The sequence below is a fragment of the Pterocles gutturalis genome, unplaced genomic scaffold (genome assembly GCF_000699245.1).
Source record: "Pterocles gutturalis isolate BGI_N339 unplaced genomic scaffold, ASM69924v1 scaffold1062, whole genome shotgun sequence".
Taxonomy (NCBI): Eukaryota; Metazoa; Chordata; class Aves; order Pterocliformes; family Pteroclidae; genus Pterocles; species Pterocles gutturalis.
Genome location: NW_010107577.1, coordinates 6,842 through 26,394, shown reverse-complemented (window position 1 = coordinate 26,394; position 19,553 = coordinate 6,842). Strand labels below are relative to the sequence as shown.

At 36.0% G+C, this 19,553-nt stretch overlaps 1 protein-coding gene across 1 annotated transcript in view; it reads right to left on the bottom strand.

The window, feature by feature from the left end:
- Positions 1-19,553, bottom strand: part of SUPT20H (suppressor of Ty 20 homolog (S. cerevisiae)) — a gene marked incomplete at its 5' end in the record, with an annotated part of 31,380 nt that overhangs the window by 5,938 nt on the left and 5,889 nt on the right. The window contains 15 exons of the mRNA XM_010088129.1: positions 2,079-2,233; positions 3,278-3,347; positions 5,353-5,514; positions 5,748-5,853; positions 8,302-8,419; positions 10,477-10,509; positions 12,939-13,096; positions 14,055-14,126; positions 15,158-15,214; positions 15,300-15,456; positions 16,719-16,858; positions 17,758-17,811; positions 17,938-18,054; positions 18,569-18,672; positions 19,289-19,415. Of these exons, the coding sequence (XP_010086431.1) occupies positions 2,079-2,233; positions 3,278-3,347; positions 5,353-5,514; positions 5,748-5,853; positions 8,302-8,419; positions 10,477-10,509; positions 12,939-13,096; positions 14,055-14,126; positions 15,158-15,214; positions 15,300-15,456; positions 16,719-16,858; positions 17,758-17,811; positions 17,938-18,054; positions 18,569-18,672; positions 19,289-19,415 (1,630 nt within the window). The remainder of the gene's footprint in view (positions 1-2,078; positions 2,234-3,277; positions 3,348-5,352; positions 5,515-5,747; positions 5,854-8,301; positions 8,420-10,476; positions 10,510-12,938; positions 13,097-14,054; positions 14,127-15,157; positions 15,215-15,299; positions 15,457-16,718; positions 16,859-17,757; positions 17,812-17,937; positions 18,055-18,568; positions 18,673-19,288; positions 19,416-19,553) is intronic.

The following is a 19,553-nucleotide window of genomic DNA, read 5'->3' as shown; positions in this document are numbered from 1 at the left end:
TCCATAATGTTAATAAATTCATAGTTATCCAGATTCAAAGTTAAAGAGAGCTAAATGGAAAGAAATCTGTATTACAGAACACTGTACCCCATAATCTATAATTTGTTAATGCATTTACACAAAGGTGAATGTGGAGAATATCATAGCAGTGATACTCCTGGCTTTAAAAAGTTTTACTGTTTGTACAGTAAATCCAGAAATGTCCAAGGGCTCAATGACGTAAAAGGCTCTCAGTTTCTCAATCATTAACAGAAAACAATCCCACAGAAGATCTTAGCAACTGTCCACCCCTGCAAGGGCTTTAGACAAGATGTATCTGACTTGAGCTTTTGGCATTATTCCACATGGCACTCTTCAAAGCTATGCTAAGAAAAGATGTATATATAGTAAGCTATGAGTTGGGTATAGAACAGATACAAATGTTCCAGTAACACAGCAGCTCTCAAACAGAATCCCTCAGAGGTCTGCCACAGACCTAGCTCAGCTCACTACTCCCATCTGTTATGTGGGTGACAGTGTAGTGTGTAAAAATCTGTGTCATCAACCTAGTAAAAGTTGCTAGTGCTTGAAAGGACAGAATTAGAATTAAAAGTGATTCTAGTGAACTGAAGAAAAGGTCCAAAAATCAGTAACAGTGAATTGAAAAAAAAAAGGACAAATGAACAAGTACGAAATTGTGAGTAACTAGCTTTGTGTCTATACAGCAAGAAAGGACACGAGAAATAACAGCAAGTCACAAACGCATCCAAATCATCCATATCACAAACTGTAGAACACTCAAAAGAAAAGAACCTCTTCACAGTTTACATTTATAAAACTCACTGTCACAAGATGCTGTAGATGCCAAAAATACAACACGGCTTCAAAACCAAATAGATAAATCCACAGACTAGAAGTCTACCACGGGATATTAAGCTCAAAGATCCACATGGATGGTCCTCAGCTGAGAAAGTCTCAAAGCTGTAGATTGCCAGAAGAGGTACAGTTGTATACAAGGGATGTTTCACTTCACACTTCTTGTTTGGTCTTACACTCTCTCCTAAGTATCTTCTAATGGCAACTGTCAGAGACAGAATATAAACTGGACAGATTTTTGGCCTAAACCAGTCAAGCCATTCTTATGTTAATGTAATGCTGTTGTAAAAAAATACAAATAAAAAATAGGCAGACCTCATCTGGGGAAATGTTAACAGGAATGTTGGGAAAGAGATGAGATGCATTTATTCTGCTGTGCTCCACAGTGGTAAATCAGCCAAGCTCAGGCTTGTGTCCAGTTTTGGTTATCACATTTTAAGAAGGATGTAAGCAAATTGGACAGTCTAGAAGAGAGTGACAGGATTATGAAAGGTTTGAAAAATATGACCTATCAGAAAGAGAAGACAAATGTGGGACATGACAGCATGTTTGATACTTAGAAGGTAAAGAGAAAGGGCGAACAACTATTTTTCATCTCTACAAGGAACAGGAGAAAAAAAATCATTTGCAATTAAGGAGATGCATTGCAATTAGAAGGAAACATTTGGTACAGCTAATAAACTACTCCAAACAGCTAACAAGGGAGACTGGAATCTTTAGTGAAGGTATTTAAAGTCAGTTTAGATAAGCACTGGTTCAGTATGGTTTAGACAGATTTGACTCTGTCTCAGTGTAAGGGATGGGTATCTTGAAGTCTCTTCTATGCTTCTGATTCCATAACTGTATATTAGGATTCTTTTTTATTTTATTATTTTTTTCAGAAAAAATAAACTAAGAATTTAAATGCTGCTTTAGTGAATATTGAGGCATACAGATTTATACAGTCTTAAAATCAAAGCATGCACTTTTCTGCTTTGTTTGGCAGTTAAGTGCAGTAAATTGATAATATTTGTATATTTCCCCAGTTTAGCTCCTCAAAGTCAATTTCAAACAATCACAAACATAGCCTACACTTTGAATGGAAAAATATGTATGTTGTTCCCCAGCTCCAGCGATCAAATGCACAATCTATTCACACAATGGCCACTTTTCATCCATTGTTCTCGTATTATGTTTCCACACTGCCCCTATCTGAAGGGTGGCTTTGACTTATTCACACTAACCTGCTTGAGAGGCAGACTGCATTGCAGCGGGCAGCGCACTCGGTACCAGACCTCCTGATGGTAAAATGCCACTCAGATTTATACCTGCAGGGGCTATGGCACCAGTGTTGCACCCCAACATAGGGTTTGAACCACTCATCAGTGTCTGTGCTCCACTGTAGAAGAGGAAAGACAACATATCAAACTCAAGTGGTACAAACAACTCTGAGTAACTGAATTTTTGCCCTCTGTCTCATGATGAATAAATAAATTGTTTGCTGTAAATGGGATTATGGATAAAACATCAAGGCAGCTTAAAAAAATCATCATGCCTAGGGTATAACAAATACATAAATCCATATTCTTGGCATATATAATTTTTCTTCCTGGGTATAATGTACAGAAAATAAAACAAGTGGTTCAGTCTTCAAAATGGTTATGCTATCATAAGAAAAAGTTAAGGAACAGGTTTGTGTTTTCTTTTTGCACTATAAAAAAGAACTCTAATTAATCAACAGTGCTCAGCTACTGAACACCTTGGATGAGTAATTCAAGTGTCTGATACTTGCACTGAAGCACATTGTGTGTCTTACACTGACCAGCTTATACTGATCACAGAATTTCATTTAGTCTAAAAAATAGAACATGTTATACCATACAATTTATTATTGACAGCAGCATTTATTTTTTAAACCATAAAATGAGTTTTAAGGATCAAAGAATGCTTAACCTCAATGTTTGATTGAATTGTCAGAAAACAAATTTGTTGTTTTCTTGTATTTTATATACAACATTTCATTCATAGGCACTTGAATATCAAACCTCTTTCAATTTTTCATTTAGAGTGATCTGCATAAGATATTCCACCTCCTCTCTGATTAATATAAACAATTTCCAAACTTAAAGAGCAAAATCTCAGAAACTACTTCAATTGCAGCTAAGCCTTATGAAATTCAACATGTTGATAGCACAACTTTCTTAATAGACCTTTTCAATATGCTGATAGTAGATGCCTTATATTTGAGCAATACAAATAGTTTCCAGTGGCTCTACACTTCATAATTACAAAGTGAACGATGTCTTTGTATTGCAGATCCTGAAAAATATCTATCCTAAAGGATGCCTGGCAGTCCTATACCACTCGCACCCTCCCTGTCCGCTCACCCCAAAAACCAGCCCACTGAGAGCAAATTAAGAAGCCATCATAACAAAGAACTTACCACACAGAGCCCACTACATTGATGAAGTTAAGTCCTGCAGGGTTTGCCATGACCTGGGTGGAGGTTGTTCCTGTAGTAATGGATGTTACCATGGTGGAAAGAGGAATGGTCATTACAGGCAGTGCCTGGCTCAGAGACATTTGCTGCTGAGCAAACGGGGTTAACAAAGTGGGCTGAGGGGTGAAGCCTGAATCTTGGGGAGTAGGGGTGGCAGAAGGGGTAATAGGAGTTGAGCTCTGAGCATCAGGAGGGTGTGGGGTCGATGAAGGGGTGTTGGTTGGAGTAGGAGTAGATGGTTTAGGAGTTCCAGACCCTGCTCATTGAGAAAAATAAAAAGTGCTAGTTTGTTATAAAAGGCCAGTTCTTTTTGTATAATAAGGTTAAGGAATCTCATTTAGCACTGACACTTTGTTCCTTTTTTTAGTCTGCAAGTGTTAATCTCTACACAACACCAGTGTTGCAGAACGCACTAATTGTTAAGGATGCAGTGTAATCACACAGAAAACCCATTCTCCATGCTTAACTTCTTAAGCCATAATTTGTATCCTCCATTAAGTCCTTCCATAATTTATGGCAGATTAAGTCATAACTCCATTCAAATATGTAAATAAAAATAAAACTAATTTCTTAGTGACCATTTTAACCTTATTAATGTTTTTGTCCTAAAATGTTAAACATATAGTCTATATGCACTGCCTGCACAACAGCATCGTGTTAAAAACATATCATGGAAAACAACAGATTCAACAAAGAACATACATTATTTCAGTAATCATGGGGTTGATCTAAAATTCAGACAGCTGAACTCCCACTTGCCAAATTTTGATCAAATAAAATTTTTTTTTTAAATATTTAAGAACCAGAGGATAATACTGCATCTTTAAAAGTTACTGTGTAATTCCTTCTGCTTAAATGTAGCATGTATAGCTATATTTGTTGCGGATGCAGTAAGCAGAGTTTATCAACAGAAAAACAAAACAAAAAAAAACTAAAAAGCTTGAGGTGGTTTTTTGTTTTTCTGATTTTTTTTTTAACTTTCATGCCCTGCAGAAAGAAAGGAAATAAATGTGAATGTCCAGCTGTTGTGACCAGACTCTTAAGTAACAACTGCGTGCAGCAGATTTACACAATTCATGGCACCAACATAAAAACTGAATAAATATGTTAGAAGAAAACTTCTGTAAGTTTTCTTTTTTTCCTTTGTGCAAAACAAGAAGGCAGAAAAGTTACACCTTTTGAGCTATCCAGATTTTAAATTATTTAATGCAAAAAGCATATTATAATACTGTGCAGGATACTGGAATGTGCAGTATACAATTATTCATAAAAAAAACTGAAAAACTGCAGCTATGATTTCTCTTTATACAAATATGTTCACAAAATGTCTCAAGACGCATACATATTTTAAAAAATGTTTATGATCTATAGCTATGGTTACAATGATCCTGTCAGTGTTAATGAAAATAGTTAAACTAGGATGTCACTTATTAGTGAAATTTACCTTTTAACACCTGAGAATATGGTGCTATCGTCATCAGCATCACCACCACACTTGCAATCAGCAATGATTTGTAAAACAGTGTAGGAGTGTTTTAAAAAATCATCTTATAGTTTATTGTATCACCATATTGGGACTGATCAGATTATATACATACATAGAGATACAACTGCACCAGCTCCTATAACATTTAAAAAACCAAATGCTTAAATAATGTAAAGGCAAACTGATCTAACACACTGTTTTTACACTGGAGGAAAAAAAATCTACACTTTGGAATTTTATCTCATCACATCATCTACCAGCCTATCATAAATGAGGAGATCACACTAATTGCATAAAATGTATTAAAACGTATACACAGAGGGTGCATACATATATACAGAAAAACGAACACAGTTACAATAAACATAAAATACATACAGTGAACAAGAGACCTGCCTGAAGCTGCACAACTTATACAATATAGGGTACACTGTACACTTAAGTCTCATCATTCCACAGGTTAAGAAGTTTATCTCAGGAAGCATTTATGCAAAAGCCTAAGATTTAATGGAGAATTTAGGTCGTGACTCACTTTGTGAAGAGCTTGCAGGAGACATGGCAGCTGGAGAGAGCATGCTAACTTGATTAAGATCCATAGATTGTTTCCGAGAAAGGCCAGGAGGCTTAGAAGGAGGAGGAGGAGGAGTTGGGGATTTTAGATGGCTGCTTGACTGTTGTGGGCTAAAAATATTACCTGAAAAAGCATAATTAAAATACATTATTGTTCTGTGAGCACACGATAACTTAAGTATCTGTTAGGATATAGTTTTGTGAACAATACAAAAAAAGTCAACAAAATGATGCTCTTTTCACAGATAAGACACTGATTTTTTTTTTTTGAATGAGATCTTTACTAAAGGGATATTATGTCATTTTACAATAGACAGAACACATAAAAAGGAGACAACCAAGTCAATAAATAATTACCTGAAGAGCTACTTCCTGAACTTGAAGGTAATTTGATGGGAGGAGGTCGGTGTTTTACACCTTTCCCCAATACTGAAGACTGAACAGAGCCTGATATAGTTTCTGGCTGCTAGGAGGAAAGAGAAATTAACACTACCACAATAATGTGAACTTCCACATACTTGACAGAAAAGACAATTCAAATAATTTGTATTAAACTTCTCAAAACCATAACAAAATTACCTTAAAAATTTCAGATTTTTATTTATTTTAAAAACATAATCTATGACTGACTCTCTTTAGATAAAACGCTTGACATCAAGAAGTAGCTTGAAAGTAAAATTTAAACTGAGCAAAAAAAAATTAAGGAGTTTCACTCTTCTCTGCAATTATGAGATCCTTCTTAGTTATTTTCACAAATGCAAGAGTGACAGATGTACTCTAAATAAAAGGATTAATTCATTCACCATCTGTATATGTCTGCCATTTCCAACCAATATGGACTTAGAGAACAGGATCACACTTCCTGATCCTAGGAGCAGAAATTTAAATATGTTCAGGGAAATCCTGAACGTGCAGAAATCAATACATGCTTTCCCACTGACATCAGTGGGATCAGAACTTCACTAATCGTTTTAGAGGAAAGGTGCTCGCTTTTTGTGTTTTCTTATAACCTCAGGTGGTTTGAACATAAGTTAACTCTATAGAATGGTTTGGGTTGGAAGGGACCTTCAAGACCATCTAGTTCCAAGCCCCCTGCCATGTTCTACCTCCCACTAGACCAGGTTGCTCAAAGCCTCATCCAGCCTGGCCTTGAACACCTCCAGGGATGGGGCATCCACAACTTCTCCAGGCAACCTGTTTCAATGCCTCACCACCCTCACAGTGAAAAAATTCTTCCTAATACCTAATCTAAATCTACATCTACCCTCTTTCAGCTTAAAACTCTTACCCCTTGTCCTATCACTATGCTCCCTGATAAAGGGTGCTTCCCATCTCTCCTGCAGGCCTCCTTTGCTGCTATAAGGTCTCCCCAGAGCCTTTTCTTCTCTTGGCTAAACAACCCCAGTTCTCTCAGCCTGTCTTCATATGGGAGGTGCTCCAGCCCTCTGATCATCTTCAACCGATCAAGTCTGTACTTCTCAGTCACTCACAACAGACCCTAAATCCACAATTCCAATAGCAGACACCATAAAAAGACTCAGCAGTGAAACACATTTACAGTTACAGCCTATATATTTTTAGCTATAAAGCAAGTATCCCATAAATGAAAGTAATGTCTAAACAAACACACACTCCACAAAGTGCTGAAACTAGAAAATGAGGCTCTCAGTATAGTGAATGGAATATTTCAGTGCTGAAGCCTAAATTAAATGTGCATGGGCTAACAAACCAGAGCATTCAGCATTGTGCAGAATCAATCTTTTTGCAGAGCTTAGCTTCCACTGATCCACAGTAATAAGAAACACTTCCTCTACATGTTTCTAATTGCTTGCTTATAAAAAAGAATCTTTTGAAGAAAATTCTGAGGATTACCTTTCTCTTCTACTATTAAAAACCACTTTCTTCGTTATGAAAATAAACACTACTGCCCAATTCAAAAGGGGACTAGATCATTAAACACAGTAACATGAGTGACTTTTGGTGGGGGCCTGGACAGCCAGACAACAGGACTTCCAGAAATACCCTCTCACTCTGAGTTATTCTATGACTTTAATATCTATACACACACATACATGTTCATGCATATGTCTGTATGTATATACATATACGCAGACACATTCATATTCCTTCCTGCAACTGCTGGCCTCTGCATGCTGTTCTTCTGGCTGACTCCAAGAACCACCCCTTTCAGAACAACACTGTTTGCAGTTTAAAAGTAGGTATTTAAGCGAAAGATGTAGCAAAGGAAATAGCCCAGCAGATACAATATTAATTTACTAGTTGGAGCCTAAATACAGCTCACCACTAGAGTACTGAATCTGACTAAGAAAGCCAGAAGAACTAAGAAAACCACGAAGCAATGCCAACAGGCATGAGAATTTGGGAATGCAGGAATTCCTACTGGATGTGTGCATATAAACAAATGCACTTTAAAGGTTTTTGTGGTTTGGTGGTTTTTTTTGGTTTTTGTTTTTTGAAAGTTTTCTTCAAAGTAAAAAGAAAATAATTTTAATAATTTCTAAAGGTGAAAGAAGTTCAGCTACTACACCTGCTTCTATGTTTAATGACCCGTAAAATAAAACGCATAGCTGCATTTTACCATACTGTTCTGTGAAAGGTTCATCTGAACAAGAGGAAATGGTACAACAAAACGTTGGAGCTAACTATACTAGACACAGCTGAAAAAAAAGACGACATGGATAAAACACATAGCGTTTGAACAGTGAAAACAAAAGTCCGTTCCTCTAACTTTTCCAATATACTTTGAACAATTATGACAGTAAAGCATTTAAGAATTCATTCAGAATGAAATTTTTAGATTATTTTACTTTTAAATGTGGACAGCAAAAATTATTCTAATAATTCAACAACCAAGTGCAAATAAAAGACATTTATGGCTTGATAAACTCACTTCTATTTCCTTCCCTGGAGAAAGATGACTAAGGTTGACTGATCCACCAGAATTATGAAACATTTTCACAGGACATTTAGCTTCATTTTGTACCAACTCCTGATACTGGTTCACCACTCTGAAACACAACAAGGAGGACATAAAAAGATTAACAACTTTGAAATTCTAAAGTAGATTTGTATATGTAAACACATAGTTGTATATATCACAGTCATGTATTATATAAGTAATATTACCTATATAAAATAGAGATGCACATACATATGGAGATACAGATGTTTTATCTCTGTCTTTCTACTTACGCTCCTAGACTCTTTTCTCAGATTTATTCCGTTTTAACTTTTCTTTAATTACCCCTTTTTTTTTATTTCTAATGCAAAATACAGTTCCTTCAAGAAACAGGTTTAAGAAACACTCTCTTGGAAGAATATGCAAAACTGTAGACAGAACAGTTCCCAAAAGCAAGTGCAGTTCTTTGGGATGTCAGTCAGTGGGGATGCCATTCCAGAATCTTTTATAAAGCTGTGTCCTCTGTTTGTACTCCCTGTGGAACAGCTGACCCTCCTTTAACTTGAGACTTATGTCAGATGAGGACTCAAAGCAAGGGATGAATTAAGAGGTCCATACTGAATGTATATGCAAGAATCAGTTATCACAGCAAAAGCGATCACTGTTTCTTATTTGAGCACGAGGACAGCCAGAATAACAAGCAGTGATGCAGCCAGGAATTTAAAGCATCAATGAGATCAGGCAAACAAGTTTAAGTACTATTCTACCAAATCAAATATAACATCATTACTAATTTGAGATAGCTAAGTTGAGGGAACACTGTTTCACGAACATGAGCAGAATACATAAAGTGACCTTGCAGACTTGAAAATCAAGTTGAAGACCTGTCACTTGTTGCTTATACTCTAGCAGACTGAATCTCAGTGAAGAACTGCTGGAATATTTCCATTAGCTTACACCAAAATGCGATGAACTACACTTTACATTGAGTATAGCACTAATTCAATATACTGCTACGTGACTAATGCAGACATAAGCAAGGGCCCCAAGATACATGGCAGAGAAAAGGGTGCAGTGTACTTGTTTTCAGCACTTAGGTTTTAGACTGCCCTAAAATCACACTGGAGATGGAGTAATAAAATGCCATGTACTCAAAAAGGTGGTCCTGCTTTCCTTCCTCCTCTGCTGTTTCTTCTTGCCCTAGTAGAAGGATTTGTGCAACCCAGAGGCAAACTTGATCCAGAGATCAATCCCAGTTAAAACTAGACCACTTTATTATTGTTTTAGTTTTCAGCCAACCAACCCCCAGCACAAACAGCAGAAGTCTCTATCAGCACAAAGGAGGCAGGAGAGAATATAAACAGTTTCTTGATCAAAATTATGTATTAAAACAAATAAAATTATTGGGTTTTGATCAAATCAAGGACTCATCTCCCTGCCAGGCACATATGAAGAGTGTGTGGGGGGGTAAGAGCTACGGCACATACATCACCTCGAGATCTCCTATGAAGGCACAAAAACACAACTGGCTTTGACAGAGATTGCTTTTTAAAGGTTCTGTGCTCAGATGCACAAAGAATCACAGGTATCTGATGCACACTGACAAAACATTTGAAGAAATACTTATTTTGCTGCCTAAGTTATCCCAAAATTGCTACTCCTGATCATTCTACAACTAAAACATATGGAAAAACCATCTTGTTATTTGCTTCTCTAAGAAGACAGGATCAAGTAATGTACAACACACAAAAACAAACTGCATATATAAGTCCCAGATTACACTTAATTTCAAATGAACAATTTCTGTGACTGCTAATTTACCATCCAAAATGTCAAGATGGAATTCTTGCTAAGTGCTCTCAGAATTTTTTATTACCTGTGTAATCAAGAATAATTGTGTAAATAACTGTAACAACACGCTTGAAATTTAGGTAGCGATGCAAGCTGTATTCATGTATTTGCTTTCCTCTATTCTTCCTTGCTTGTTAAATACAGAAACTGCACACTATATCCTACTTTTTGTTATGATGATTAATTCCTGTTATTTTCCTCATCTGTTCTGCATCTGTTTCGCTAACCATAACATCAGAAGTCATAATGGCTAAAAGGAACAAAATTCACTATTGGGCATCAACACAAATGGTTGTAGATACTATATTAATTTACCTTTCAGCATCAGTCTTCGAACCAATAAGGAACCTGAAATGTAAAATGTATAATATATTATCAGTAATGAACTGGAGTAAAAGAACATGTTTTTATAATGACAAAACTTTGAATGAATGATAACGTGGTTCTTTTTCCAAACCTACTGAAAGTACAAGAGATACTGTATCCATTTAATGGACTGGGTACTATTTAGTACTTGAAATACAAACTTGGCTTCATAACTATATATATAATACACACACATGGTCTAATATGGTCTCCTTTAAGAGTAAATTACCTACAAAGCAAAAGGCAGAACATGGAAGCTTTGTATTTTATACTCTCAAAAAACAGAAGTGAATAACTGCTAAAGAATTGCTACTGTAAAAACTACAAAGGGAAGGTTATAAATCAACATACGGATATGCTCACACTGAAATATAAACATAAGTGACCTGTGGGTATGTCAAAAACAGCCCTACCTGAATATTCTAACGAACAGTTTCCACCTTTCACCTCATATGACATAGTTTTCTAATGAGAAAGTATACAAGTGTTGATGAACTTCAGCTGGCAATGTCTTAAAAACAATGGACTAGACCAGTGATTTCCAAAAAAACCCAGGCACCTAGCACCTATAAATCCTATTAATTCTCAGCCTTATTTCACAGCTGTAAGCTACGCTAGCACAGCTGTTCTAGGCAGATCAGTACTAAGTAGCTGTTCCAGCTTTGACTGCAATAGTTAATTTTCTTCATAGTAGCTAGTGTGAGGCTGTGTTTTGGATTAGTGCTGGAAACAGCATTGATAACACAGGGATGTCATAAGCTGAAAGAGGATAGATTTAGACTAGACACTAGGAAGCAATTCTTTACTGTGAGGGTGGTGAGGCACTGGAACAGGTTGCCCAGGGAAGCTGTGGATGTCCCATCCCTGGAGGTGTTCAAGGCCAGGCTGGATGAGGCTTTGAGCAACCTGGTCTAGTGGAGGGTGTCCATGCCCATGGCAGGGGGCTTGGAACTTGATGATCTTTAAGGTCCTTTCCAACCCTAGCCATTCTATGATTCTATGTTTTCTTTATTGCTGAGCAGTGCTCAGAGTCAAGGCCTTTTCTGCTTCTTACACCACCCCACCAGCGAGTATGCTGGGGGGGGCAGCACAAGAAGTTGTGAGGGGACACAGCTGACCCCAGGTGACCAAAGGGATATTCCATACCATATGATGCCATGCTCAGCATATAAACCTGGGGGAAGAAGGAAGGGGAGGACATTCAGAGCAATGACATTTTGTCTTCCCACGTAACGATTACCCATGACAGAGCCCTGCTTTCCTGGGGATGGCTGAACACCTGCCTGCCCGTGGGATGTAGTGAATGAGGGTTGTCAAACACTGGAACAGGTTGCCCAGGGAAGTGGTTGAGTCACCATCCCTGGAGGTATTTAGAAGACATGTAGATGTGTCACTTAGGGACATGGTTTAGTGGTAGACTAGTGTTACGTTAATGGTTGGAATCAACGGTCTTAAAGGTCTTTTCCAACCTAAATGATTTTATGACCTCCTTATTTTGCTTTGCTTGCATGCACGGCTTTTGCTCTACTTATTGAACTGTCTTCATCTCAACCCATGAGTTTTCTCACTTTTACCCTTCCAATTCTCACCCCCATCCCACTGGGGAGGCGGGGAGTAAGTGAGCAGCCATGTGGTTCAGAGTTGCCAGCTGGGGTTAAACCACAATAGTATGAAAACAAACAGTAAATAGTTCAGTCTAGGGATAAAAAATCCTGAGTATTAAGATGATTTTAAGATTTTAATCAAAAATATGATAGGAATTACATATTAGACAATAAAACAAATTTCATTAACATAACTGAAGTTTGCTCAGGCTCACTGCTTCTTGCCTTACAGAAATTTATAGGGTCTACTCTGCTGCACAGGTTTCTCCATAGAAAGAATATGGTACACACAAAGAGCCAAGAACAGAGAATCTTTGTAGAACCCCAACCAATGATAACAGATTCAAAATTACAAAGCTTCTTAGGAGCTCATGTTTTTCATAATTTATTTTAGCTTTAATTTCTCTGCATAAGGGTAAACATAAGAAAATTGAATCTTTTGTTTTAACAGCATCAAACAAATTTTGACAACAACCAAAATTATGAAAAAGTGTTAACATGTCTCACAGTGTCTCCACAATTTCAGTGTACTGGGGTTTTTTTCTGTGTGTTTTTTCTTTAACACAATACATCTTTAATGTAAAAGAACATGCAGATCTAACATAAAAGTACATTTAAGATATGATGGTTGCTTGAACACATTTTGTTTTGGGTTTTTTTGTTAGAAAAGTTTTGGGTTCGTTAGCTGAATTTTTCAAACAAAACTCAAGTCAGATTTCTCACTCTAGAGTATTCTTATGACTGAAAACGGTAATTGTCTTCCTTCATCTATCAGATCACAGCACAGTGAAAGAGCACGCAACTTACTGTGATGGAGTTAATAGGTTGTCATTTTCCTCATCACCTTTGAGTGTCTGAATTTTACCATAGTACAAGGGATTACCAAGAGACTGAAAAATTGTGAGTTTTGTTTTTTGAAGCTGATTACCAACTTCACATTCAAACACATAATCATCTTTTATTTCCTAAAAAGACAAAAGAAAAGAATGAAATAAATCTTAAACAAGTGACAACAGAAACAGCTAGTAAAACATGCCAGTTCTATACAATAGATTAAGAAACACTCTATGAGAAAGGTAACTAACACTCTATAAGAAGGGGTGCAGTATGTAAAATGAAAGTGAATTGAAGTTATCAAAAAGAATGAGAGGAAAATGAGTTTATCACCTCTTAAAAAGACAAAAATATTGCAAACCCTAAACAATCATGTTACCTATGGAAAGGCAGACTGGGTAAACACATATAGAAACAGTTTATATAAATTATGACTTTGCAAAAAAAGTTCCAAATGTTGGAGATTAAGATTAATTTCTATGGGAAAATATTACCTTTTGCTAATAGGAAACTACAAAGACATCATGACAGATGCTGTTAATAAAGATAGTATTTTGCCTCCAAAATTACAAACAGCTAATTAATTTATGGCTAATTATGTTAAATGACTACTTCTTATCAAATCATGTAATTTGCACCAAAAATCTAATGGTTCAACTTACAAAAAGCTCTTTCTGCAATGTTTAAGAGGCATTTAATATTACTTAATCTCTTTCCAAATTTAACATTTTGATTTTAACAGAAGCTCTTTTTCAACAGATTGACAGAAAATATGAGTAAAGAAAGCAATGCTCCCTGTAAATTATTATGCTTTCTCTACTATACAGCCACAGCACATCCTACTTGGGAGATTAAAGTTGCTTTTCCTTGTGTTTCTGGAAAACCTGAGGAAAGTACAAGACTGAATACACGCACGCTGCCCTGTATGAAATTACAAGCATCTGTGGTAATCTTTTTGTGTCTACAAAACACATGGAAGATTAATTAAACTGGGGGAAGGAAGACACTTTCCACATTACTTAGATTTTGTCGAAATAAGAGGCATTTTAAATAGAGACAGAAGTTTGGCCAAAGGTCTAAACTACTCACATGCGCTGGCCAGACAGTTGGTTGTGAGTCATCAGGCTTGATAGATTTTTCCACTTTGGCATATTTTTCCACCTTAAAGAAAATGGAGATATCAGAAAAGAACGAACAATAGTCATATTGGGCCAGAGTTAAAGTCAATCTAGCACAGCTTCTTGTTTTTAAGAGTGGCTAACATGATAGCCTTAAAAAAGAAGTGCAAGAAGCAGACAAGGATAGCTTGATACTTTGTACAGCATCACCCCTTTGTGTTACATGTTCATAAAAAGTGAACTGGAGAACCAGCAGAACTTTACATTTATTCTGTTACACCATATTTATTATGTTAAACTTAACAGAAGTTTGAAACATGGCTTAAGACTACAGACTGAAACCACTGCCCCCACTGTGGAATGAAGAAATTGCACAATACCAGTAGCTCCTAAAGACTCTAATTAGGTCAGGTACTTCACTGTTGAAGTGTGAAGGGAGAGAAGGTTTGTACAACCTTACAGTATCATTTCATGGGTAATGAACACTCTTGACAGACCTATCTAGTCCAAAGTTACAATCTTGTCTAGCCTATCGAGTCCCTTCTGTATGCCAGTAGTACGTGTTTTGACAGTGCCAGAAACAGAGCATGAATGTCCGTGAAAGATGGTATACAGAGCAATCAGAAGAATTCCCAGACAGAATTCTCTGTATAAACAACTAAGCTAATGAAAATAGTATGTCCCACAGTATCATACTATCATGTCAAAAAAGAGTAACTTCTACCAAGCCAAGAAGTGAATCCTTTTTAAAGAATTTCCTTACCTCATTTCTTTCTCTATTTTCTACATTCAGACAATTTCAAACAGACACGTATGCATTGAACCTACAGATGAACAATACTAAAGATCTGTTTTCACTACCTCATCCAAACTATCATGTTACAACTAGAATGTATTCCAGTGTGGTTTAGCTTGTGTTTTTACCTTACAGTATGTGAAAATCATTAAGTGTTAAAGTCACTCCCACTTTTTAAAAGTCATTCTTTGATCTTGGATACTCTTTAGTCACTTCTTCATACAACACACTGCTCAATACAATTGCTAATAATTGCTAATGGTAACAACTGGACTTACATCCACTTCAGAAGGTGCAGTCAAGTAGCAAGGGTTCTGTTTCCACATATCTACACACTGGAAGATGAAAAAGCAGTATTAATGTATTAGATGTTTTAAATTAAGAATAGAAGTATACATATCTGTGTCTCAGAACACTTACATTTCCAGCTTTTGAAATTTTGAGGTCATACTGCTGTGCTCCTTTCCTCTCCTTTCTTTTCTGTAAGTAGTCAAGTAGTCTGAGCTGAGGTGGAGTTGAGTAGTGAGCTACTTCCTGCTGTCTGTTCAGAGACGACCTTGAGTACCTTTTGAAGCACCTATGGTAAAATGACAGATAAGCTTGTAAAGCCATCAAAATGAAATTCCCCGCTGCATATGTAAAAACACAAAAATATGCAGGGAAATGCTACCTGCATTAAGACTAAAACATATGTTTTGAAATATTATTTTAAAATTGCTATTCTGGATTACACTGTACAACTCAAATTACTGATTTGATATTTTTAAAAAAATACTAGGATTCTGTTCATGTGTTTCAGCACTAAGAGTGGGGTTATTTCTGAAATGCATAATTGAAGTACATTGTCAAAATGAATAACTAACTGAAAAGTCACCAAACTTAAATTACTTGTATATTATCATAGAAGTCAGTTCTGTCAAGTGATCTGTGTACCACTTATGTAACTACAAAGTTATTAACACAGTAACTACCCTCCATTCTTTGTCTCATGCCAAACCCATTGGTACATTAATGCTGTTCTGGACACTCATTTAACACCTTTGCCTATTTTACTAGTGCAATGTTTGTTGACCACCAAACTCTAGTTTTAAGGACAGCTTTATCAATTTCACTATTTATACTTTTTTAGACCACTACTTGTACATTAGCATAGCATTTCAATGCAAATCTAGTTGTAAACATTTCAGTAATTTTGAGAGACAATTAGTACACTTTCATTCTACAGCGTGAACGCAACTCTTGGTAGAACAAATGTGAACCATTTCAAGCTTTTGTGGAAAAAAGTGAACAACCATGCACAAAAGTGAAACAATTTCAACATTCTGTGTATAGTACATTCCACATGACTTTTAAGTTTTCTAAGATTCCAATATGCCCACACTTCTGTTTAGCCTAAATGTCAAAGAATTCCCTTGATTTCCTCATTCAGGGTGAAACTTGTACATAGCTTTTAACAAATCAGAGACCAATATGCAAGATACCTATTTACATATTTTACATTACTGAGCTTTCACCTGAGTCAGCTTACATCTGGATTACGCAAAAAAAAGGACAAAATCAAAATTGCAATATACAATATTATGAAAATAATATTATACACATTACTTTGATACACAAAAATAAGCATATTAGAGTACCTACTACTAAATGAAATACCATAAAATATTGAGCACTTAAAAATATGACATAATATCTTGACTGTTCCTCATATTCCTAATATTTAAGCAGATATTACATATGAGAAGCAAAATTTTCACATAAAGCATTGCTTATATTTTTCTTTGAAACACTTCATAAAATTTCAAAGAAAGACTCAACATGCTTCACACTGAAAACTACCGTTTCATGGGGCGAGTGTTCATCTTCTGCTTGTTGTACAGGAGTCTGTTTGTAGTACAGGTCACTGCTATTGAAGGATCAAGACACAAAGGCTCTGCTGTAGCCAAAATAAGTTGGCTCTCAAGTAGGAGCTTGTCCTCCTGTAATATACACAGCTATTAATAAATGTAAAAATATCAAGACTTTTACACTAATTAAATTGATATATACCTATGCACATGTGCACATTATCTTAAAGAAAACTGAAAAAATTGTGTGTGGATGGTGAACAAAAGAAAATACTCAACAGTTAAGTATCACTAACCATTATTGTCAGTTACAGAGCTTTGGGTAGGGTTTCCAACAGGAAAAGAAATCCTTCTGAAAGGTAGGGGACACATCCTGGGGTTTTTTTGTTAGTGTTTTCTTCATTTGTTTGTTTTAAACACAGTAGGAGTGGCAACAAAATCTATTTTCTGTTAGTGATTTATATCGATGAACTGGCAATCAGTGCCATAAAGATGATCTACCCATCACTACAGATTACAATTTGAAAAGGATTTGAGCATGATTGTGGCTCTGAAAAACAAATGAGTGCATTAAGTGCACCATGCTATTCAGCATTTAACTAACTGTAACCGTATAAGTGTAGATACTTAGGATTCTCCTTACTGTAACAGTATCAATAGCAAAACAACGCTAGAGGAGCCACTGTGCCATTAGACTCCAACTGATGTTCTGAGGCTGTATGTTGAAGATGAATGAAGGTAAACTAGTTAAGAGTAACTCCAATACTGTCATTCTGCATTACCAAAAATTAAGGTCTGATTCTATAGCTTTTAGCAAATCCTATTGTTTTCTATGGCATCTTGTAGGAAGATGCTATTAACAAGTTAATTTGGCAGATCTCTGGAGTGTGTACCATGCAGTACTATGTACATAACTGACAGTTTGAATTAAACAGAAAAATCAGATTTTATTAAACAAATACATAATTAAAATAAATTTTATTTTGGTTTTTACCACGACCGTAAAAGTTTTAAAATAACTGCTAACCCACCTGTGTCCATTTGTGATTGTCACTTGTTATAGAATGCACATCACAAATTAAAGTCTGAGAAGGAAGACAATGGTAATTAGCTTTCAACTAGATAATAAGATTTCTTAACATATGTTCAGTAATAGCTTGTATCCCATCCAGGAACTACCGTAACACTGAAGAATGACTTGGAACACTTACCTGCATTGTAGGACGCAAGAGAATGTGCTTGCTTTGGTACGTTGGAGATTTCATGTTACCAGACTGCCTATAGTCACGTATTTCTGCTATGACACACCCACAATGAAAAATATTAACCTAATTGAAAAAAAGAAAAAACTTGTAAGTAATCAAACATCTGCCTCAGCCACTGTCTTCAAAAAGAAGTTCGGTTTATGTATATATTCAGTGATACAATGGATAAAGCTAATCATCAATTTGGCCAGACCAGTGGTGTTTACTACATACCTAGACACACCTGAAATACAAGCTTCAAATGTAGTGTTTTCATATGCCAGCAATATAGTTTTAGGAAATACCCATGTCAAATATTTCATAATGACAAAGAACAAAGGATATTTTGCTAGAGCACAGAAATTAAGTTGTTGTTTGTCAGCCTTCACCATAGCAATCTCTCTTGTATCCCTTTCTCCCCAATTCCTCCCCCAATATAACAATAAAATTAATTTGGCACATTAAGTATTACAGTTCCGAATGTGCTCAAGTGTTTTACATGTTGTGGTTGGAATCACCTATGTGAAGCATTCAAAAAAAAAAAAAAAAAAAAAAAAAATCAAGGTCTGAGGCTCTTTTGAAAACAAAACTTTCAAACCTGAGATTTTTCTAAAAGATCAACCAAAATAGGTGGTAACTCCTCTGCATCCAAATATTCAAGCAGCTCTCCTTCCTCATAAGGCAGCCGAATGGTCTCAGAATCTGAATTTAAACAAAACATATTGCTTTTCGTTTGCCTTTCAAGTTCAAACTTTAACAATATGAAATCTAAAACAAACTTGCCACAGGAAAAAGTAGGGCTGGTGGAAACCTAAAACAGTCATAGTATTACTTTCCACATCTATTTCTGTTCACAGAGCTTGTTTTGCTCGTATTGTTCCAAAAGGCAACATGCCTTTATAGCTCAATGGGACAAAATTTTTTACTACCAGCAGTGTATGCTGTTACTGCACATCACAGAACCAGTGGATGCAACGAAACTGGAACACACATGCCTTTAGTCAGACCTAGGAGCAGTGAAACAATTTGGCAGATGGGACCTGAAGCAAGAGAAACTCAGATAAGTAACTCAGGAAGCTACGGGGAAATAAGAGAATAGAAGGCTGTCAAGAAGACTTACTTCTACTGATTTATGCTGCATTATTAGAGACTATTTCTGAGCACCTCACAGCTTTATGAAAACTTCTAGTTCAAGTACAGTTGATTGGGTTTTTTCCACAAGGGATTACATTAGAAGTAAAACAGCTAAATGTAAGCAACAACATAACTATTTATAGAACATTGAGTATTTTTAAAAATTAAACAGCAAAAGTATTACCTGAACCATTTTTTCCCCTGAGCATCAGTGAATAACCCTCATTTCCCGGATAGAGGTTCACTACCAGACATGACAATGTCTCCTGCATAACCAGCTTCTCAAGTAAATTCACATTTCGCCTCAGCTTCTGCTTTAAAAGTAAACATTGCTCATGAACATAATACTATCAAGCAATTAGTAGAAATAAAAACAATTGCTAGAATATGAGTACTATTTACATGTTGAAGCATACATCTAAACAAGCCCAGTTAAATGTAATTGGACT